The sequence below is a fragment of the Crocodylus siamensis genome, chromosome 2 (assembly GCF_052110815.1).
Source record: "Crocodylus siamensis isolate JL-2025a chromosome 2, ASM5211081v1, whole genome shotgun sequence".
NCBI classification, from domain to species: Eukaryota; Metazoa; Chordata; order Crocodylia; family Crocodylidae; genus Crocodylus; species Crocodylus siamensis.
In genome coordinates, this window is record NC_143396.1 from 237,394,905 (window position 1) to 237,418,644 (window position 23,740).

The 23,740-nt window shown below is 44.1% G+C and overlaps 1 protein-coding gene across 1 annotated transcript in view; it reads right to left on the bottom strand.

Annotated features, from left to right (window-relative positions):
• Nucleotides 1–23,740, bottom strand: part of SPRED1 (sprouty related EVH1 domain containing 1) — a 98,713-nt gene that overhangs the window by 39,727 nt on the left and 35,246 nt on the right. Inside the window, exon 2 of the mRNA XM_090033511.1 lies at nucleotides 13,064–13,238. Coding sequence (XP_089889637.1) covers nucleotides 13,064–13,238 — 175 coding nt within the window. The remainder of the gene's footprint in view (nucleotides 1–13,063; nucleotides 13,239–23,740) is intronic.

The following is a 23,740-nucleotide window of genomic DNA, read 5'->3' on the forward strand; positions in this document are numbered from 1 at the left end:
ACAAAATATAATAGGAAAGCAAAAAAAAAAAATCAGTAGAAATAAGAGTTTCTCTTTTAACAAAGTAAAATCTACAGAATTTCAAGGATTACAAGCTTAAGTCTAATGTATGGTTAAACCTGCTGTATTAAGACTGAAGTGAGCCTATGTAAATACAGACAGAGTAGCAGACCTGACCAGGTTAGAGTGGAGTGTAATTGTTTCAAGCAGACTGACTGGAGCCAGATCTAGGAAGGTGAGGGTAATAAAGGAGGAAATGTGCAATTATGTCAAGGGTATTTTGTGAAACAACTTTACATTCCAACATGGAACTAAACAAATGGGGCAAATCAGCTCCGGAAAGCTCAGTCCTTTTCTTTTACGGCACAGCTGGAAAGAGGTGGCACCCTTCCCCCTCTTTATAATAGTCTAATGGTTAGAGGATACTTGTAAAACAGTGGGATTACCCTTAATGCCAAAGAGAGAATTGCATCTCAAATCTCCCACCTCATATGCTATTTTGGGACAGAGGCACACGCCTCCTATTTGCAAGGTAAAACTGTTTATATAGCAGCAGCTGATAGTATACAGCCCATAGGCTGGATCTGGTCTGTGAAGCTACTGAACTTGGCCCATGGAGCTAGAAAATTCTGCCTGTGCCTGCACCGGGGCTGAGCAGTGAAGAGCTGTGTGGGGCGTCAGGCAACTTCCAGTTGTGCCCATGCCACTGATGCTTCTCTCCAGCCTCCCAGGTCCAGTCCAGTGTGGGCTGGGTGGTTTCAGTGGTGCATCAGTGGTAGGGGGCTTTGCCTGCACCACCACCGCCTTTCCCAATCCTCTGCTCCCTGTCACTTCTCCCCCTGAATCCCTCACCAGCTGTAGCCCAAGCACAGCTTCCAGCTGGTTGGGAGCTATGCTGGGGCTAGGCAGCTTCCAGCTGCACCCATCCTGCAGACAGATGGTGGGGAAAAGTGGCAGCAGTTTGTAGATACCTGGTCCCAGAGCAGAAACCCCTAGAACTGGAAACTGTGCCCACACCATAGCTGTGGAGGGCCAGAGGCTAGGAAAAGTGGCAGCATAGGCTCAGCTCCCAGCTGCCTGCCCTGGCATAGGCACAGGGGAAGCCCCCTGCCACTAACGTGCTGCTGAAGCCACTCGGACCACGCAGGACTGGGGCCAAGTTGTTCTGGCTCATAATTTGTAAAGGGCTGCAATCCTCCGATTTAAAAGGGACTAAAAATATAAACATCTTTTAAAGTTTCTGAGCAAGGGTGTCAGCTTATTTGGCCCAGGCTGGAGAAGTGGTGTGGGGCTGATCCATGGGCCAAATCAAGCTCATTGATCCCCTTCCTTCCTGCTTCTTCTCCCTCTCCCCCAGCACAGCTGATCCAGCAGCTGCTCCTGCCAGTCTGGGACACATGCTGTGTATGGTGCAAGTCCCAGACAAGCTAGAGCAGTTGCCAGGTTACGTATACTGGGGTACTGACCCTGCACCACAAGCATGCACTGTGCCCTGTGTCGGCCTGCTTAGACCCAGGGCAGCATCTGGGACTGAAAGCTCTGCAAGCCAGATCTGGCCTGTGGGCTGTACGTTTGATACCCCTGGTTTAAAAAAATATATAATTTTTCCTTCTTTACCGTCATATTTTTCACATACAGCTTTCCCCTGAAACCAGTCCCCCAAAATTAGGGGGTGTGTATACTGATTTTCTGACTGAGATAGAAATATTCTGGTTTGATTCCTGCTCCACAGTGCAGCAACAGTTGCATTACTATTCAGGAAGCTGAGGGAGTCAGTTGACTTAATGGCTCATTGTACTTCACTCCAGAGATGTTAATGACTGTCTATCCTTTTTAATAGTCCTGATGTTCCTCTAATCAAGGTAACTTTTCTTCTGGAAATGCTGTCATCTGCTAGCTGCTTCTTAAGTCTCTTTCCTTATTTCACAGCCTTGGAGACTCCTTGGCTGCCTATACATGTTTTTTCATGTTGTAATTAGAATACTCCACCATGTATTAAACCCTTATGCATTTTAAAACAGGTGCAGGGCACTTTATCTGAAGCTTATTCAATGAGATTATACAATAAGTGTCCTGCTACCATTTTAAAATGCACAAGGGCTTAATACACATGACAGTGAGCAGTTTTAATTAGAACAGATGTCATAGATTCAAAGACGTTAGGGTCAGAAGGGACCTCCACAGATCGAGTCCGACCCCCTGCATAGACAGGAAAGAGTGCTGGGTTCAGATGGCCCCAGCCAGGTGCTCATCCAACCTCGTCTTGAAGAACCCCAGGGTAGGGGAGAACACTACCTCCCTTGGGAGCCCATTCCAGATTTTGGCCACTAACTGTGAAGAAGTTCCTCCTAATGTTCAGTCTAAATCTGCTCTCTGCTAGCTTATGGACATTATTTCTTGTGGCCCCCAGGGGCACCTTGGTGAGCAGAGCCTCACCAATTCCCTTCTGCACCCTCATGATGAATTTATAGGCAGCCACAAGGTCGCCTCTCAGCCTTCTCTTGTGGAGGCTGAAGAGGTCCAGGTGCCCTAGTCTCTCCTCATAGGGCTTGGCCTGTAAGCCCTTAATCATATGAGTGGCACTTCTCTGGACCCTCTCCAGGTTATCCACATTCCTCTTGAAGTGCAGTGCCCAAAACTGCACACAGTATTCCAACTGCGCCCTGACCAGCGGCTGATAAAGGGGAAGTATCACCTTGGTTCTGTTTGTCATGCATCTGCTGATGCATGATAAAGTGCAGTTAGCTTTTCTGATGACTTTGTCACACTGATGACTCATGTTCATCTTGGAGTCCACTAGGACTCCCAAGATCCCTTTCTACTTCCGTGCCACCCAGCAGGTCATTTCCTAGGTAGTAGGTGTGCTGGACATTTTTCCTCCCTAGGTGCACCACTTCGCATTTCTCCTTGTTAAATTGCATTTTATTGTTTTCTGCCCATTTGTCCAACCTGTCCAGGTCTGCCTGTAGTTGTGCCCTGCCCTCCAGTGTGTCCACTTCTCCCCAGAGTTTTGTATCATCCGCAAACTTGGACAGAGTACACTTCACTCCCTCATCCAAGTCACTGATGAAGACATTGAAGAGTATCAGTCCATGGACCGAGCCCTGCAGGACCCCACTACCCACTCCCTTCCAGGTTGATACCGACCCATCCACTACCACTCTCTGTCTGGGAACTGTTCTACTTACAATGCCACCCACACCCGAGCACATGCATAGGCAACCCTTAGCTTTTTTCAAACTCATAGATCTACCTATGAAGACCAGTTTTTAGCAACAGCTAACAATTCAGCTATAGTTAAGCAGGAAAAGGAGGGTTAGTCAGCTGAAGATTAGTTCTGTCCTCATAATTCTGGACAAAACCTTTTTTCCTTTATTCTGCCTTTCAAGAAGAAGGTACATATTGAACCCAGTGACACACAGGGCAGCAACATCAGGAGCAGAGAACAGGCCAGCCAATAGGGGAGTTTGAGTAGAGAGTTCACTGGAAAAGTTTGCTTGGACATTTTCTTTCTTATCCTTTTGTCACTGTAAACTTGCTAAGTGGAGGCAGGTAAAGGAGAAAGAGGAAATTTCTCAGGAAGTACCTGCAGAAAAGGAAGAAAAAGCTAGCAAGAGAATCAACAGGCTGGCTGAAAGAAGTTGCAGTGCCTCTGCCACTATCAATTCGTGCTTTGCCTGTACCTATACAGACTCTCTCCAGACATGGCCACTAGTCACCAAGGCTTCCACCCAGGTTCTAGTCTGGTTCTGCAGGGACTGCAGCCTGCATGTCCCTGCTGAAGACAGCCAAGCAGGGGAGTGCTTGCAGTGTGAGAGGTGCCTCTCAGTGGATTCTCTCAGGAATCGAGTAAGGGAGCTGCAGGAGCAGGTGGATAGGCTCAGAAGCACCTGGAAGCCCAAGGCCTTTGTGACTTCATGCACAACAACACCTCCCCCTTCATATAAAGAGGGATAGCCACCCCATTTCTGAAAATAATTCTTTCAACAGATGCTTCATTGTAAACTCAAGTATTTATAATATTAAGCAGATATAGTAATGGGAAGGGAATTCTTGATACTTGGGCTCCAAACCTTCAAAAGTTTTATATACATGCTTAAAAGTTTAATCACTTGAGTATTCTCACTGGATCTATTGGGACGCTTCACCTGCTCAACTCTGCAGAACTGAAGCCTTAAATCAAAATGTTAAAAATATTTTTTAAATGTTTTTTTGAGAAATCCTGTGAAAAGAATACTGGAGAGAAGAGGGAAAAAAAAAAAAAGAACTGGGTAAACATGGCATGTTTGAACACAGCATTATAGGACCCTTCAAAAAGCAGCTGTAAAACATGTTACTACATAGAAAAGATTAAAACCTAAACAGTTCTAAGCATCACTGATCTGTTCCTTGCTAGAGTCCCTCTCAGGCAATTTCACTGCCTGATCATCCTCATGTACTTTAGTTATCAGTCAGCTCTGGGGGTCTTGTTTCTTTTATCCAAACAGATGTCCTAAATTGCCCAGGGTATCTGATCTTTCCTGTTGAATCACTACACATTAGCTTTTGCCTACAAACAGCCTTTCTTTGAAGTCAGGACAATATAAGTACACAAGCAACTTATTCTGTTGCCAAACACCTATTGCCATAATAAGTATCACAGTAACTTTTTCTCTGTTTGGACTGGAATCTGTTGTTCAGGGCTTCCCCGCCACACTGCCTTCAATCCAAGCTGGGCAAATTAACTTCTTGCCTGCATTCCAATCAACTTTCTTCATTTACCAATGTTGAGTTTAAGCAGCACCTTTGCTGGAACTTTTGTAAATATAAAAGTAAGTTCCCTTAACTCTCCTAGGCTCTCCTACATCTCACTATAGTTCAGTAAGGGGCTCAGGGGTGATCTGATGGCCACCTACAAGTTTATCTGGGGTGACCACCAGTACTGGGGGAACGTTTGTTCACCACAGCGCCCCAAGGGATGATGAGGTTAAACGGTTATAAACTACTACAACACCGTTTCAGGCTGGACATAAATAAAGAAGAATTTCTTTACTGTCTGAGCCCCCAAGGTCTGGAATAGCTTGTCATCAGAGGTGGTTCAAGCACCTACACTGAACATCTTCAGGAGTAAATTGGATGCTTATCTTGCTGGGATCCTATGACCCCAGCTGACTTCCTGCCCTTTGGGCAGGAGGCTGGACTTGATGATCTTCTGAGGTCCCTTCCAGCCCTAATGTCTATGAAATCTATGAAGGTCCAACATTTTTGGCAGTGGGGGACACTAATTGGACCCATACCCTTCTCCAAGTTCTACTCTGATCCCCTTCCCCAGCCCAGTCTGCTGCTCTGCTCTGCCCTATCTGCCACTGTGTTACTGGTCCTACAGCAGATCAGCTGTGAGCTACATGCAGAAAGTGCACGGACGCTTGTGCTTGAGGATGTCCTCACCTACCCCTAGTAATCAGCTGAATATGGGCTATATGAGGGAGAAGCTACAAACTCACTCTTGGTTGAAGGTTGCATGCATTGCTTTCAGTCAGGTTCAGTCCTAAATGAAATCCAAAAGATATCTGAGAACTGCAGCTAAATTATGCAAATTACACCTGCAGACCAAGTTCTCCAAAACTCCCTCATATGACCTATTAGTGGAGGATCCTCTAAATTCTCACCAGAAAACTACTAAAAAGTGTTGAGTAACTATATTCTAGGAAAAGAGAATGCTGAAACCTCAAGGCTGCATGAAGGCTTAAGACTGTGAAGAACAAGGGCCATGGCAGGGCTTTTCATTGAATCATAGAAAATTAGGGTTGTCAGGGACCTCACATGGTCATCTAGTTCAACCCCCTGCTCAAAGCAGGACCATCCCCACCTAGATTATTACAGCCAGAGCTTTGTCAAGCTGGGCCTTAAAAACTCCCCAGGATGGAGATTCCACAACCTCTCTGGGTAACTTTTTCCAGTGCTTCATCACCCTCCTAGTAAGACAGTTTTTCCTAATATCTAAACTAAACCTCACTTTGAGGACCTGCTCCATGATTTTTCCAGGAACCAAGGTGAGGCTGACTGGTGTGTAGTTTCCCAGATCCTCCTATGTCCCTTTCTTAAAGATGAGCACTATATTTGCCCCTTTCCAATCATCCATGACATCTCACCACAAGTTTTCAAAGATAATGGCCAGTGGCTCTGCAACCATAATGGCCAACTCTCTCAGCATCCTCAGATTCTTGAGCCCACATGGCTGCATTTTCAGGCTGAGGTTGAGGGGCCCACACCCAGCCTTGAACTTGTAGTTTTCCAGTCACTGGCACTGAACAAAGACCCCTGAACCACCCCTGTTGTGTGTTTGTGTTTTTATACCTCTGGAGCCCCAGGCATTAGACAGTGGTCTTTTTGGTCTCCCAATACTTTATATTCCATTTTTTGTGAGGTTCATCTTTTGGGGACTTTTGCTGTCCCATGCTCTAAAGTGAAACAGAGTCTAATTCAGTCCCCTGTGATGCTAACTTTGCCACCTGCTTTGCAGACAATATCTCCTGTACCTGGCAGGACTTGGGGACAACCACTTTTACAGGAGAGTCAGAGTTCAGGGTTGACGAAGAACAGTCTTGTCCTGTTTATATGGATTAGTTTAACTTGGTATCACCCACTAATGTAGAGGGTAGGATAAGGGTGACCATCTTTGTATTGGACCTGTGTCTGTCTTGACTTGTAAAAGCCAGCCAGGGGAAACTGGGTACACTGCTGGATGAGGTTGTCAATGCCTCCCTTTGGGAGGGCAGGGTACCCAAATTTCTTAATTAAACCCTGGAAGACTAGACAATGTCAAAAGTCTGGGGCTAAAGACTGCTCATGTCAGATGCAAAACTCTGCTTTGAGAAGATATCGCTTTGAACCACCATTGATGGAACCAATTCTGCTATATGATCAGATTTTAGCTAACTTGGTATCAAACCCCCTCTGCACTCTAGCTCATTACAGTGTAGCAAGTCTGTTGATAAAAGAAGAAAAAAACAGCACCCCCCCCACCCCACATTTAACAAGATCCAAATATCATAGATTGAAATTTGAAGAAACTCAAAGTGAAAGTACACTGCAAATTTAACAGTGAGGGTCACATACCATTGGAATTGAATATACTGTATTACTAGTTCAAGATTGGATGGCTTTTCAAAGCAGATTCTCTATTGCATCTAGAGGTTATAAAACACAATGCAGGAATTATTCGGTGAAATTCTGTGGCCTGCGTTTTGCAAGTAGTCAAATTAAATAAGCATTAGGATCCCACCTAGTCTTATACTTTGAAAAGAAGATGCTCTTGTGTAACTGCTGGATTTCAACTGAGTAATCTGGGACCTAATACACACATTCTTCAGATTCAAGCTAGCACACACCTATATTTTGTTTGCTAAATGGCTGGATGATGGTTTGGTCTTAAATAAGTGATGTGAAAACTACCACCATAAAAACAATTACTTGATTAAAGAACAGAGGGGCCTTGGTTGATCCAACACTTTCTGCTATTGTGCCTATTAAAAACCTTGTAAACTAGACATCTCTTGGTTGTTCTAAAAAGTTCCTTGGTAAGATGTTGAATCTCATGGATTCTACTTACAGGTAATAAATACAACAATACCATTTCTTTGAAAGACAGGTCCCTCCTTAATGAGTTTCTGAGGTGGTATGAAGACTTTTTTCCATCAAGTGACAAACCCTTTAAGACTATTCATTATTAAGTAAAATCTGCTGATCAGAGCTCAGAGATCCAATGATACAAACAGTATCTTTGAGACAGTTTGAGGAATAAGGTTTGAAGGATACTGCTTGACATTGGTAATTGTTCTCTCGATTCTGCATATCACAGCGTGTCAGTGACATAAATGTAAGGGAACAGAGAAACAGTCTCTTCAGTCAGATAAATCACAAAAACCCTTGAGAAGCAATCTGAGCCAGAAGGGCTGGTTTATCTATTTAAAGTAAAGGACCTTAATTACTGCTACATTAAAATTAGCCCTGATATTTTCTTTTAATATCCCCAAAAGAACCTTGAACAAAAACTGAAGGACCTCTTGTTCTCTAGAACTAGAATAATGGATATAACAGCAATATACTGGCAGGCCTGAAAAGGGGAAGAAAAGACAGAAAAGAAGAAAAACATTTTCTGTTTCTATGGAGTACCTCCCCACTTCGAAAGTTCACTTATTTCGGAAGGGAGAGAAGAGACAAAAATGTCTTCAGATAAGAAACTTCAAATGGAAGCCTCTATGGCACATGGAAACAGGGAGCAGAGGATGAAAACAGAGCACAGACTACAAAGGCTTGCAAGTCATGGGACAGAAAAAACATTTTTACTAAACTTGTCTGCAAAGTCTTTTTGGGATCTGACTGCAGTAGTATTCGCAAAGCTTTTCCTTTGCTGAGAGAAAGCTTGACTGAGATAAAGAAAGTTGTTTCTGTAGTCCAAAAGGTTAGTTGACTTGTCACCATGAATCAGGAAACATATATGAATTTTACCAAGCTACAAAAAGGCTCACGGGTAATTCTGGTCATATAGTTACAATTGACTAGTAAAAGATAAACATGGAAATCTCCTCACCACCCTGAAGAACAAACAAAGAAGTGGGAAATGTGCTTTCATTATATATTAAGCAAACCTCCAAACAAAATTCAACTTTGACAACAATAGAAGAACTCAATGTTAACTGTACAGAAATCACCTTGGAAGAGCTTAACTGCTGTCAACAAACTAGAGAACTATAAAAGGCAGCAGGGCAGGATAAGATCATTACAGACATGCTCAAAATAAGTAGCACAGAGTTTCAGTAGCATTTCTTTTCACATAGAATAGACAATTTGCCATGGAAAAACAGGAAAAAGGGCTCATCATAAAAAACACTTAGGATAAGGGAAAGGGACCCAAGGGACTAAATTGGTGAGAGATTATTCTTTTTTCTTAGAAACCAGGATATTCCTAATGATAGCCATCTCTATAAGCATCCATGAATTAAAATGCAGCAAAAATTACTGCTGCTAAACAATTAGATCTTGTAATCAAACAAATATAAACTAAAGTCAATTATCCATCCAGGATTCCACCATCTGAGAAGGAAGACCTTCGAGTATTGTTGATGAGCTTACTCACCTAGGCAGTATCTTCCATAGCAACTATATTTACTCTGTAGCAGCTAGAGTGGGCAGACAAGCAAAGCTTTTCAAAAGTTTCTCTCAATGAGGAAATGTAGCACCATCTGCGGTAGCACTAAGCAGCAAATCTCTATTAGCAAGCTTCTGTGAGTATTGGAGTCATGGGAGGGTGGCAAGATTGTCCAAATAAATTCAATAATTCTCAATGTAAATGCATACAGTGGAGAATCGAAGCCATCAGCATGGAGTGGGGGGAGGAGAGAGAGCATTGAGATCTTAGAACAGGTGCAATTATTAGCTGTGAGGCTTACCTGGGCCACACTGCAAGAATGCCAATAGGCTCCCTTAACAAACCTTGTTTTGATAGCCCCAGGAAAACAGGAGAGAATGAGCCAAGGCACATTAAAAACCTGAAGCAACAGACTTATAGGCTACCAACCAGAGCAGATTAACTAAAGACAGAACTGGTTGGTAAAAACTGACCTCTACCTTATGCATATGATGGTAAGAAAAAAAAAGGAGTGGACTGTAAACATAAGTAAAGAAGGGCTCTGGAATATCCCTGAAACTGGACCTCTTGTTCTGATTCAATTCTTTTTACGATCTTCAGAAAAATCTGTTACTGGAAATACTGCTCTGACCTTCCTATGTTGATTCTTAAAAGCACATAAGAGAGCAGGTTGGGTGTGTTTTATAAAGACTCTTCTATATTTATTAACAAGATAAATAATATTCACCAAGATTTCAATCTCCTCACTTTCCTGAAAGCCGGGCTAGTCTTGTCTTCTTCCAAAGATTAGGTGGGCAAATATTGACAGATGCATCACCTATTTAGAAGATTGTATTAGCCAGGAGACACCAATTAACTACTTTTTTCTTACTGGGCAGCCCATTACTCTTTAAGCAATGACAGCAGGGTGTTACAGAGGAAGGACCTGCCTGAGGCCTTGAGAAAGTGTCAGAGACTGCACAGCAGGGGGGAAAAAAAAAAAAATCAGTACTAATTTGATGGAACTTTTCTTAAAATCTAAGATGACAAAAAGTTTGGTCAGCAATTAGTTAGGGCTAGGATACTGAAAAGGTATACAAAGTAACTCTCTAATGGGCCTGGAGTCACTGAAGTCTTCTAATTCTGGGCCTGACCCTTTCTGGACAGTAGGAGAAAGAGGAGAGCAAGTCTTCTGCAAGAACTGGGAAACTAAGTACCACTTACCCTGGGGAGTGTGGAACAATTCAGAGGTGTGAGAGGGGAAAGCAGTTTCTCATTTAAAACAAACCCTTTGGTTTGCCACAGTTGCCAACAGTGTGAAACTGACACTTCCTCATCTCCAACCAAATAACTATTAATACAGAAATAAGAGGAACCTGAATGGGAGACTGAATGACCAACAGAGGACAGAACAGACATAAGAGTTATGTCCCTCTCATACATAATATTTATGCCATATGTATAAGTACAGCAAGTCCAGCGTCTTGGACATTTCCTTCCCCTCTGACTGATCTAGTCCACAAATCCCGAAGCCAAACAGAAGTATCATGCAGGAGAAACTGGCTGAAGATCTCTAATCACAAGCGTCTCCAAAAGCTATCCTCAAATGATATGCAAGGTATATAAAGAGCTGGCAACATGGGGGAAAGAACTGCAAGTGCACAAGGTTGTGTAGGGAGATCAAGAGAAATTTCCAATTTCCTCTTATATAATCTAGTCCTATTAGATGAGAGGTGGGCAATTATTTTGGCTGGAGGGCCACAAAGGAAGCCCCGCCTTTTGAAGATTGCCCCACACCCTGCTCACCATCTTGGGACCTGCAATCCCACCCCCTAACCCATGACCTTTGCCACCAGAAGTTCTTCCCCTTACCCCCAGAAGTATTCTTTTTGGGAAGGAGGTCTGCCATCTTAGAACTGGAAAACCCCCAAATTGTATACTAAAAAGTCAAACATCCACAATTACATTTTAGTTATATTCAAAAAAAATATTTGTCATGATTTGTGTGTGTTTGTGTTGTGTATATAGTAATGATTGCATAAATCACTCAAAATGAAATCTTACTCTTGTATATTGGAGGGGGTGTGGGTGGGTAGGTATGGGGTTTGTGGGGTGTGTGGAGAGAGAGGGTGGGGGGTGTATGTACACTTAGCAGCAAGCGGGGCTGCCCCCAGAGGCATGCTGATGTGTGTGTTTGTGCGCAGGGGAAAGTTTAAGGGTATGGTGGGCATGCATGGAAGCCCCCCCCCCCAATGCACGCCCCCCTGAGCTAGTCAGCATCTGACCCCACCCTGAGCCCGTGAGCCCTATGGCACATCTCTACCACCAACAGTGCCCCAGCCTACTCTGTGCCTGCTCTGTACTTCCGCACCGTGGCATGTCCTGCTGCCCCTGGGCATGTAGTGGGGCTGGGGTGGCTCCACAGCTGGACTGCCTTTCTAGGCAGTGCAGGCACTGGTGCCTCCTCTTGGCTGCCACTAGCCCCAACCCCAGAGTACTGGCAGAGACCCGTGTGCGGAGCCCCAACCTGGCGCACCCCATGCCTGCGCCGGAGTCACCCATCCAGGCTCAGCAACAGCAGCGGTGGTGGCTGGGCAGAAACTGTTGCTTAGCTCGGGAGAAAAGTGGTCCCTCCCCTTTGCTGCTGTCCAGCCATTCCTGCTCCAGTCACCCAGAGCTCACGCTGCAGCAGGCTGTTCTGCATCTCTCCTGCGTTACTGCGACCTCCAGGCTTACCAGCATGGCAGCAGTGACAGTGCAGAGCAACTTCAGGGCAGCCCAGGTGGTGGTGATGTGGCAGAGATACAGGGTAGCCCAGCACAGTGCAGACTCCAGGTGGCTGCAGCAGAAATGGTGGTACAGCAGCAAGGGGGAGGGACTGCTTTTCCTCACACCAAGCAACAGTTTCTGCTTGGCTGCTGCTGCTGAGCCTGGACAGGTGAGTCTGGGTCAGGGCTGCGTGCACAGGGCCAGCAGCCATGGCAGCCAGAAGGCGCTGCCCCCACCTGGGTTGCCTAGAAAGGCAGTCCAGCTGCAGAGCTACTGCAGCCCCACTGCATTCCCAGGGGTGGCAGGACATGCTACAGCCAGGTGGGACCAAGGGACTGGCTTTAAAGATCAGGCCCACGGGCCATATTTTGCCCACCCCTGTATTAGATAAAAAGGTAGAAAAAAAGATCTTCAATTAGGACTGAGATAAGCAAAAGGTACCACATAAAAGAATTAGCAAGAGAAATCTAAAATGCAATTCCATCTTTCAAGATAGAAGAAAACCTGGGACTAGCTTTAAAGTAATCATTTAAAGGAACCTTGACAGCTATTAATACAGATTACAGATTAGTTGTGGTTATTAATTTTTAATACGAGAGCAGTAAAGCCCATTTTATTTTGTTAAATATAAACTAACAATTATTTTTAAAAATGAAAAATAAAAGAATATATAAATAAACAGTACCTGAGGTAATACAGCCTCTATAGCCACTGTCTTGGCAATATAACATGCATGCCCCTTCTGACTACATTAAATCACTTACTAAGCCATATTGTTTTTGATGGATCTAGGGGCAATGTATTTTGGGAAAAACTCCTTCAGTAATTTGTGTTCAGTATCTCCTTCAACCTTAAATCCAAATTGCATAATTCCTGAAGTTGTCTATTTCCTGTTGCATTCTGGTATTAAAGATTTTTCCATAAAAATATAAGGTTTCCTATTCATTCTGTTGGATTTCAAATATTATTTTGATATTAGTTTATCAGATTTCAAGCAGTAAAAGATATTCTGCTAAAATCCAGATACAAAAATTCAGCTGTCACCTTTAAATGTGGAATTCTTTTTGGAGTTTTAGAAATATTTCAGTAATATTGTATTCTTGTCCCTTTATTTCCAGACACTTGCTGACATCATAGCCTCTAAGGTGCCTCCATTAAGGATACAATGTATGTATACTTTGTTACCGTTTTATCCCTGAGTCGTTCTCCATGGATAAGAAAATCAGCACAGCTATTCTCTTCCTGGTGAATGACTTTGAAGACTGTGACATAGCTCAGTCCACCCCCTCCAAGTGGTAACCATCCGCCACTTGAGTCATCCCGGGTCATCACCACAGCTCGCACTCGTGCATAACTATTACTGGAAGAGATGTAAAAGAACAAATAAGCTTTTCTGTAAACATAAAATAGCTAAGCATCCAGTTTCATTTGAAATCCCCCAAACTACATCAGCTGATATAATGGTTGCTGAGTGTTTTCTGTGCTTACTGCAGTCAACCAGAAGAAGCTAGAGCTTTAAAAACTGTCTGCTAATAAACTAAATTAACATACTCTTAATTAAGAGTTTAAAATAAAATTGTTCTATAGGCATCTCCTTATCCTTGGATATTTTCTATATAAATCTATTGCATTGGAAAGTCTGGATATCCGAGACACTAAAGCCTCCATTCAAGACACAAACTGCTTAAACAACTACAACAAACAAATCCATACAACTCAATGGTTTAATTACTTCTGGGAAATCAGCTGCCAAATTATTTTGACTAATCAGGGAGTAAATGAGACTGTCAGCATGAATTCCGTACATAATCCAATATGGAATCCAAAAAGAACTGAATTGCATCCCCACTGACACCCTAAGGGACCGGATGATGATGAGCCCTAGGCCAGGAAACAAATTTATTTCTATTTGCTTTACAAACTACACAATTTTACCAGTCCCAAAAGTTATGTCCTGTAGATAAAAAAAAAAAGGTATTATTTATAGTTCTATATAGTATGTGTAATAAGATCATAATTCACCAGACCACAAATGTTTCGCCAAAAAGAGTTGCATATTTATGCATAGCTAAAAAGTTATTTGTTGTTGTGAGAAAGAGAGAAAGAGATAAAACAATCTTAAGGATATTTGTATATTTGCACTTAACATTTACTACTGGCTTCTGTTTTCTAATACCATTTAAGGAAACTAACTTCCATTTCACAAGTCATATATAGTTCTGATATTTTGCAAAATAAATGCTACAAGAGGCAAGGATTTTTTGGTGATATCTTTTATTGGACCAACTGCAGTTGGGAGAGATATTAAGACAGGTTTCAGGCACTGACTGCCCTTCTTTGGGTCTGAAAAAGAAACATCATTACATGACCTGGAGTTTGCATAATTATGGTAAGTGCTGGCTGCAGAGGATATAAGAGCTGAAGTGAAATCTACAGAAGAGTGCTATTTATAAACAAATGCATTTGGGATATGGGACAATGACAGTTTAGTAAATCAATCTTAAAAGCCAAAATATCCCATTCAGATTTTCAAAATGTCTATTAATATTTTAAGTTTGTGGTGTGGTTTTTGACTTTAATTGACAATCCATATTAAAAAATGCATACTTTTAATCACTTAACGGTCAAATACACAAAGCTGTGAAAACAGACAAATGAAAACTCGTTTTAGTTTAGAGACCAATGAAATACAACTTGTTTATCAAACATCCCCCAACCCCCACTACATTTAATAACTGACAAACCTTTGCTACCATCTGTAACATGAATGACGTGTGCCCCCGGAGCAACTGGGGGGGGAGGGGGGGGGAGGAGGGGAGTGAGCATCGGCAGCACTTTTTCCAGGGGGTGCACTGTCAATCTTAGGGGGTGCATGTGCACCTGCATGCATCCCTTACATATCACTAATGATCTGTAATGACAGCTTAAGTAGATCTTTGGGTACCATAATCATTTAGGAACCCCTAAACCAACACAACTATGTATATGATATATGCACATATACATACACAAATGCAGTCCACAACCATGGTACTCATTCATAGATTTGAAAAGGAAGACCATTAACCAAATTATCTAAAGCTTAACACTTCACGGTACTGAAAGTCAATGACTCTTCAATTTAAAGTCTAGAATTACACATATTTTTTCTTTTTAAGACTAAAGATGTTAAGTGTACACTTAAACATTTATAATACATATGCCACACACTTCCTTTGAACAATGCTCCCTGAAGCATGAATAAATATATCTTTCTGAAGGATATCCAAGCTACTACAGCCTCCATATGAATCAATGGGTATATGGTAGTGTTACAGTGATGGTCCACAGCTAACACTGTGAGAGGCAGCTTGGTCCAATATAAGATTTTTTCACCCCCAACAAGTCTTTGCCTCTCTCGATATTGGGAAGTGCCACAGTTTTGTCAAAAATATTATAATTTCAACTTCTTTTCTATTAAGAGAACCACAAAGAGACATTCAAGTTCACAAATAACAGAGGTTACTGTTACAGGTTACCTTTAAACCATTTTAAATCTGAAATACTATGTTGCCATAAAGTTAGAACAGTTTCAGAGCAGTCAAAGGTTAAGGCTTAAAATATCAAGGGCAGGAAATTATACTGGGCAGAGGGCTGTTTACTGAGTTTTGACAAGCCATCAAGGGCCACATGACAGGCAGCCAGGGGCACATATATGATTTTCTATTTTTTAGGGGTCCTGCAGGGCAGATAGAATGGCCTGGTGGGCCACATCCAGCCTGCGGGTCACATTTTGCCCACCCCTGCTTAATACTCTCAGCTCTTAAAAATACCTTGTTTGAAGTAAATGGGCAGAAGTAAAACAAAAGGAATGAAAAGAAAATATTTTTAAAAGGAAACAAAATCTTCAACATGATTCACTGATTTAGGATTGGGTTGGGAGTGGAGGCAAAAGTTGGGTTAGTACTTGCACCACAGCAGAGCTGAGATTCAGCAGGCTGAGTTAGGGCAAAGCATACCACATCAGAGCACAGCTGAAACCTACCTGGTGGTTTCCATTTTCTGGCTCATTCTCTTCATGGAGGTAGACAGTATTGCTGTTGCTGTTTGTACATGGGTGCGAAAGCAAGCAGGAAACTGACGGGCTGCACCTGGGTGCTCAGCATGATCAGGGTGTGCTGGGATTGCACCCCCCCCCCATGTTGCCTTGGGGCCAGCACCCCCCACCAGCCCTCCAGGCTGTAGAGATCAGGAGGGTTGAAAGCTTGCCCACAGAGCAAGAGAGTGGGAAGGGGTGGGAATGGTGCATCATGGGATACTAGATGAATGAAAATAGAGTGCTTTATCTCCCCAGAGCTAACAGTTACCCATATCATTCCAGGGTAAACAGATCAAAGGATAACCCTTGCTGGAATTGGCATAACTTTAAACCATTTAGAGGGTATTTAGCTTGGGTTGACACCCTACTGGATGAATGCTCCTGTTTTAAGTGCCTTTATGGCTGTTTAAAGGTAACCTGTAACACTATCCTGATCCACTGTGTATATTAACTGACGCATAGAACATTCTTTTTTGTTTAAAAAAATAATCAAGGAGAACATTTTTTGTCTATTTTTTTTTTTACTTTTGCTATGGTGCTTAGGATCTTTGGGAATAACTAATTTAAAGCACCTGCTCAAAAAACCCATAACAGGCAATTTTACAGCTCTCTCTGTGTAGAAATTCACCTCACAGCCTATTTACTATGTAGCACTTCAACAGGCAAAAGGTTCCATTTTCACTAGCCCTTATGAATACAGCATAAGTCAGGGGTGTCAGAAACACAGTTTCCTGGGTCAGATCTGAACCGAGGGGCTCTTCTGTAGGCTGGATCCAGCTAGTAGCTCTGCAGACCACATTTTGGACACCCCTGGCATACATAATTCCACCTTTCAATAGCATCAGAGCTACTGGTTCCCAAAGTGTCAAAGAATGTACATGTTCACAGGAATTTTAGGATCTCATTTCTTCCATGAGTTAGCAATGGGAAACCTAGAGCAGACAAGATTCCAGCACCAGTCAGTAGGCATTGGAGTACTTCTTAGTTGCAGATTTAATGAATATGGTGGTTTTGGGGTGGGGAACCTAGAAGCCTTGAGAATCTTGTTTCTGTTATCTTTCCCACAAGAACTCAAATATGTGAAAATGGGTAGCAGCACCAACAACTCTTTTCTATAATGTCATAGCACAAATTAGTCTGAGGCCACTCACTTTACACTGTGAATGGAGGAATTACATCTACAAGGACCTGGGCACCTTATGGAGATAAGAACACAGTTATCTTACATGATAACATTGAGCTACAGTTAGTGAATGAAGCAGAAAGGGTTTTCCATAGTGTACAACTCCTTTGTAACAAGATTAAAGGAAACTCATTTTACCCAGAACCCACAGCAAGTTTTCCAATGGAAACTATCAAATGTGTACCCATTAAACTTGAAACATATTGTTTCATAATTTCACATAACAGAAGTTCATAAAATGACCATGCTTTGATTGCACAAGCCATCCACATGCTCTCACAGCAAGTGTTAACTTTTGTTAGTAGCATAAGACAATTTTGATTTTAGAATGGAAACAAGAAACATCAGGGAATAACTACTGTATTTACCCAAATCTGTGATGACTTCAGATTTAAGATGACCCCTGCCCCATCCCACCTGTCCACTTTGGTGCCTGCCCCCCTGCCTGCCCATCCCAGCCACTGCTTACCCTATATGACAACTCTTGCTCTAGCTCTGGCCCTGGCCCCTGGGTTAGAGCAAGAGCCACAACAGCTCCCATCGCAGGTACCCTTCCATGTGCCATTCTGAGCCAGACACCATGCATTTCCCCTCTGTGCCACAGAGCCTCCTCCTTCCCTATGCATAGTTTCCCCAATATTTCCCTACTTTGCCCCCCACCATTCCCTTGTCACACTACTGACCTTATGCGACTCTAGCCCTGGTCAGGCAGCAGCAGCAGCTCCAGCCCTGGCCCCAGTACTTGAATCCAAGGTGAGGCTCCCCCACCCACCAGCTGAATTAGGGAGGAGGCAGGGAGATGGGACCTAGTCTTGTATTCAAGTCAAACTATTGAAAGGGCATGAAAACAGGATGTTAAAATCCTAGTCTGATAAAAATGTATAATTTAAATTAGCGTATAGTGGTTATAACTCATATTATACATCCTAAGAGTTTATAGGTAATCCAGAAGGGAGTATGATGTCTACATGTATCATGACCCATGTCTATATATATCAAAAGCCCCAAAGTAGGGCTAGAATCCCATTAAGTTGTGGGATTCTAAGGGAAACACAGGTATCCCTTCCTAAAAGACTGTTGAGTTTCTTCAGTTTGGTGGAAGTATTTTTTTTTTTTTGGTTTCGTTTCAAGATGAATAACTAAAACCATAGTTTACAGCCAGGAAATTATGCATTGCTGTTTGTAACCCTACTCACAAGGTTAACTATTCAAGGTGATTTTTATTGTTAAAACTGCTAAGCTGTGCATTTGGAAGTGTGTTTCAACAAGAATTAACATTGTGTAACTACTACACAGTGCAAAATAAGTTTCCATGGATTTTCAGCATATTATTGAAAATAGAAGTTGCCATTACACATGCAGCCTTCCATGTTTGAACACTAAAGGCTATTATGTAAGGCTGAAGAAAAGGATATTTTACACAGCAGAGCATCTAGACAGTTGGAGTTATTTTTTCTAGAGTAGGAGAATAAATTAAAATGAATAAACAAACAAACAAAATACGTATTAAAGCAGTGGTGCTCAACCTCCAGCCTGCAGGCCAAATGTGGCCTGTGGAACCATTGCATCTGTCTGTAGGGCTCCCTATGGGGCAGGGAATTTGGCAGCAAGGGAGCAGGAATTAATATAGTCACCCTTTCCCCACCAAATTTCCAAATTCCAAGCCCCTACCACCAGTCACATCCAGGCCACACCCCCTCCACCACATCTGGATCGGGGCCAGGCCACACCCCTTCCCCTTCAGGGACAGATTGGGGCCCAACCATGTCCCTGTCCCTCATGGGACCAAGTCACACATCCTTCCCCTGCAGGGCCAGGCTGTGGTTGGGATACCCATGCCCCCCTCTGTGTATCCGGATAGTGCCCACTGCACTGACCCTGGTGATGATCAAGCCCCGCAGCTAGATACGACCTGTGGACAGATGAAGCACTGCCCATCTGGCCAACCACTGAAAAAGGCATTCCGTCTTAAAACATGCTAGTCTAGTCTAGATGCTAACTTCGCCACCATGCTCTGTGTTGGCATCTCAGACTATACTCTTCCTGAATCAACACTTTACAATCCTATCTTAAAAGCTCTGCAGCATTCTTCGAATATAAAAGGACTTTCTGTTTATACTTTGGGTGGGGTTGCTAGAGCCATTTACAGAGCCTAGTTATCTAAACAGCTCAAGGGAGTACTTTATGATTGTAAGGAAACAAGCAGTGGAGCCTTTATGAATATATTACAAACAAGGTAAGTACATGGGTAATTACAAAAAAGGTATTGTAGTAATATCAAAATCGATCAGATAAAACATACTGCAGAAGATAAAATTTAGAGTATTTACTCCATTTAGGTTAGGCAAAAATCTATACTTGAAATGGGGTACTACAATTTTTGGGCTCCTGGGTGTCCCTGCATGCTTGTTTAACCTTTAAGACTGAGGTTTGGGAGTGCCCCAGAGGAATAAATGGACTGACCTACACCAAAACAAATGAGTCCTGGGCTGTAGAAAGGAAAGTTGGTAGTCTGTAAAGATAAGTGAGAAAGACTAATTGTGAAATTCTGCAGTGTAACATGCATGTCTGTTTTCTTGAGCATCAGCAATCACTTCTTTGGAAGTAAGTTCAGAAGTATCAAAAAAGTAGACCTAAGTTTCCTTTATTTGAGAAGCATTTAGATCTGAGGCTACATGTTGATATTCTTTATTTCTATTCTCCCAACCTGCCACTCAGTTTAAGCATCAGTGACTAGCAGGGATCTCAGTTTTCTGTTTCCCATGGAAAAACCACAGATTTTCTCCTTTAAAGAAGAAAATCATGGAGCACTGCGGGTTTCCCCTTTCAGGCTCAAACTCTGCCAGCATGCAAGGGGCTGCTTGGGGCTGGGGGGGGAGATGACAGGCAGGTGATCAGAGGCAGGGGGCACCACATGCACACATGCATACGGTCAGCAATACAGGCAGGCAGCTTGGTAGAGAGCAGCTCCCTCAGCTCCCTGCAGGTAAGTATATAGGGGGACATAAATGAGGCATGTGGGAGGACAGTGTGGGGCACAATTTGTGGCGAGTTCAAGGGGGGTGACACCATCTCACACCAAACCTACATAGTAAGGAAGGCAGTGGGGCAGGTTGGTGGTTGGGGCTGGAGGCACTGCCCAGCTGATTAAAAAAAATATTATTAAATAATGATAAAATGATGATTAAATCATAATACAGATATTAAATAATGATAAAATCATGATTATAATGATTCAACTGATAACATATATATATTAGTGGTGTTTCTTTTTAATCATGGAAAAAATACAGAATTTGAGTTTTAATCAGAGAATTTTAGATTTTAACAGAGAAAACTAGGATCCCTTTCTAATCAGTAAATCATTTTGTACCAAATCCTTGACAACTAAAATACCCAGTGGGCTCAAACTAAATCATAGTAGACTCTCTTGCAAGTAATTTTGGTTCTGTGGCAGGGCACTGTGGGTGCCTGCCACCTTAAGACCAGAGCCAAGCAGCCAGCAGGTGCTTGATTGAGGCACCCATTTTAGATCCCTGGCTGCCTAAACAGCTCAGTTTCCTGCTGGTTGGCAACGCAGCAACATTGCCTGGTTCTGAGGCTCCATAACATCCTGGAGGTAAGGGAGGAGCTGTAGGGGATGGTTTAGGAGGCTCCTGGTCCTGAGCATGAGCTAAAACTGCACCCTGCTGGGAGTGGGTGGCCTGGTGGGACTCTCAGTGGCACAGAAGCCCCCAGGAAATGCCAGGCCAGTTATCACCCCAGTGAAAGGCAAGTAGGGGTGCCTTAACTCTAGCCCTCACCTTTGGGTGGATTTAAGTAACACCAGAATTAGTTGGGGGCGAGGCACAGCTGCAGACACTTGAGCCCTGTGGGGTGCAAGACCCCAAGAGAGCCTGAGGAAGGAGAGTGGGGCCAGGCATGGCTATGAACACCTGAGCTCAGCGGGGAGCAAAGCCCTGTGGCCCCAAGTGAACAGGGTGGTGTGGAGCTTCAAGTGAAGGGGACAGAAATGGGGCTACCCCCTCACTGGGGTCCTCAAGTGAGGAGACAGAGATCTGGAACCCAAACTGAGGGGGCAGTGTGGAGCCCCAAGTGAGGGGGCAGTGATGGCACTCCAAACCACTCCCTTCACTCAGGGCTGCTCAAGTAAGGGGATAAGAATACCCTGGTGAGGGGTGGCCCCAGAAAGGGGTGGAGATGAAGAGCCCCAGCAGGGAGGAAAACCAGAGGGCTGAGTGCCCGGTATGTTTATTATTATTATTTTCCTTTCCATATATGTATTTTGCCTTGCTCCCTCTTGGAGCAGGCCCCTTAGGCCATAAGCTTAGCTAGGCCGTCCCTTGGGTGGCATACATACCATCTCTTTCATTCATATATATATAAATAAAAAGGTGATATGTATGCCACCCAAGGGGTGGTCTAGCTAAGCTTATGGCCTAAGGGGCCTGCTCCAAGAGGGAGCAAGGCAGAATAAGTTGTTGACGGATGAAAGAGACCCTGTGAGAGGGTGGAGTGTGTGAGGCCCCAGTGAGAGGTGGGCAGTGTGTGTGTGTGCGCATGATACTGAGGCCTGATGGTGTGGCCTAAGCTTGCTCTGGCCATAGGCCAGGAGCATACTGTAATCTGGACGCCATCTGCGAGGCACGGGCTGTGGTTAGAGCAGGCTCAGAGCCACAGATAGCACCCCCTGGCATCGGGGCATAAAACAGGCAGCCTCCCAGTAATTAGCATCCTAATTAATAAGAATGAGGCATGGCAGGGGAGTCAGGTGGGAGGTGTGCCCAAAGGCAAGTGGGGCAACTAGCACTGTGGCTAGGCAGGGAGCCCCACTTTGCCACAAGCTTATATGGGAAATTTTTACCAGCCTTTCTGTTGTTCACTTTATATTTTTTTTAAAAAGCTACTATCCCCTCTATAAACATGGTTTCTAGGGTCGGAAGGGACCTGAGCAGATCATCGAATCTGACCCCTTGCCATGGCAGGAAAGAGTACTGGGGTCAAACGACCCCCGCAAGGTGTACATCTAGCCTCCTCTTAAAGACCCCCAGGGTAGGAGCCAGCACTACTTCTCTTGGAAGTTGGTTCCAGATCCTAGCTGCCCTGACCGTGAAGTAGCGCCTCCTGATATCTAGCCTAAATCTACCAGCTTGTGACCATTATTCCTGGTCACTCCTGGTAGTGCTCCTGGGAACAGGGACTCCTCCCCCAGTGCCTGCTGGTCCCCCTGACTAGTTTGTAACAGGCCAGATCTCCCCTCAGCCTTCTCTTGTGAAGGCTGAACAGGTTCAGGTCCTGTAGCCTCTCCTCATAGGGCCTACCCTGCTGCCCCCGACCATGCGAGTGGCCCTCCTCTGGACCCTCTCCATGCTGTCCACATCCCTCTGGAAGTGTGGCGCCCAGAACTGGACACAGTACTCCAGCTGCGGCCTGACCAGTACCGCATAGAGGGGGAGTATCACCTCCTTGGACCTGCCTGAGATGCATCTGTGGATGCGTGACAAGGTGTGGTTGGCCTTCCTGACTGCATCCCCACACTGCCAGCCCATGTTCGTCTTGGAGTCAATGACGACTCCAAGATCCTCTTCTGCCTCTGTACTGACAAGAAAGGATTTCCCCAACCTGTAGGTATGGTGCCAGTTGTTCCTCCCCAGGTGCATCACTTTATACTTGTTAGTGTTGAATCCCATCCTATTCTCATCTGCCCACTCCTGTAACCTGTCTGGGGGTGATTGCAGCCTATTTCTCCCTTCTAGTGTGCCCGCATCCCACCCCCCCTCCCCACACATCTTAGTGTCATCAGCAAATTTGAACAGGGTGCTTTTTACCCCCTCGTCCAAGTCACTGATGAAGATGTTGAACAGTGAGGGCCTGAGGACCGAGCCCTGCGGAACCCCACTGTCCACATCCCTCCAAGTCAAAAATGACCCATCCACCACCACTCTCTGGGTGTGGCCCTCTAGCCAGTTGGTGACCCAACTGACTGTGTGGGTGTCAATACCACAGTCCCCCAGTTTCTTAATGAGAATGGGGTGAGAGACCGTGTTGAAGGTCTTCCAAAAGTCCAGGAAGACTATGTCCACCGATACCCCTGCATCTAATGATTTGGTGATCTGGTCATAGAAGGCCACCAGGTTGGTCTGACAGGACCTGTAGCTAATGAACTCGTGTTGATTGTCCCTAAGCATAATCTCCCCTGCTGGCCCCTTGCAGACATGCGTCAGGATAATTTTCTCAAAAAGCTTATCCAGGATTAAGGTAAGACTAACTGGCCTATAGTTTCCCGGGTCCTCCTTCCTCCCCTTTTTGAAGATGGAAACAACACTGGCCCTCTTCCAGTCCTCTGGCACCACACCAGAGCACCACGAGTGCTCGTAAAGCTGTACCAGGGGTCCCGCAATGACCTCAGCCAATTCCCTCAGTACTCTAGGGTGGAGATCGTCCAGACCAGCTGATCTGAATACATCCAGTCCTTCCAGAAGTTGCCTAACTAGCTCCTCACTAACCTTTGGCCTAGGTGTGCCTGGGATCTAATTACATCAGTAAACCTTTTTAGGCTCAAGGCATCCCTCTAAGTACTGGATCTTAGCTTTCACTTTTT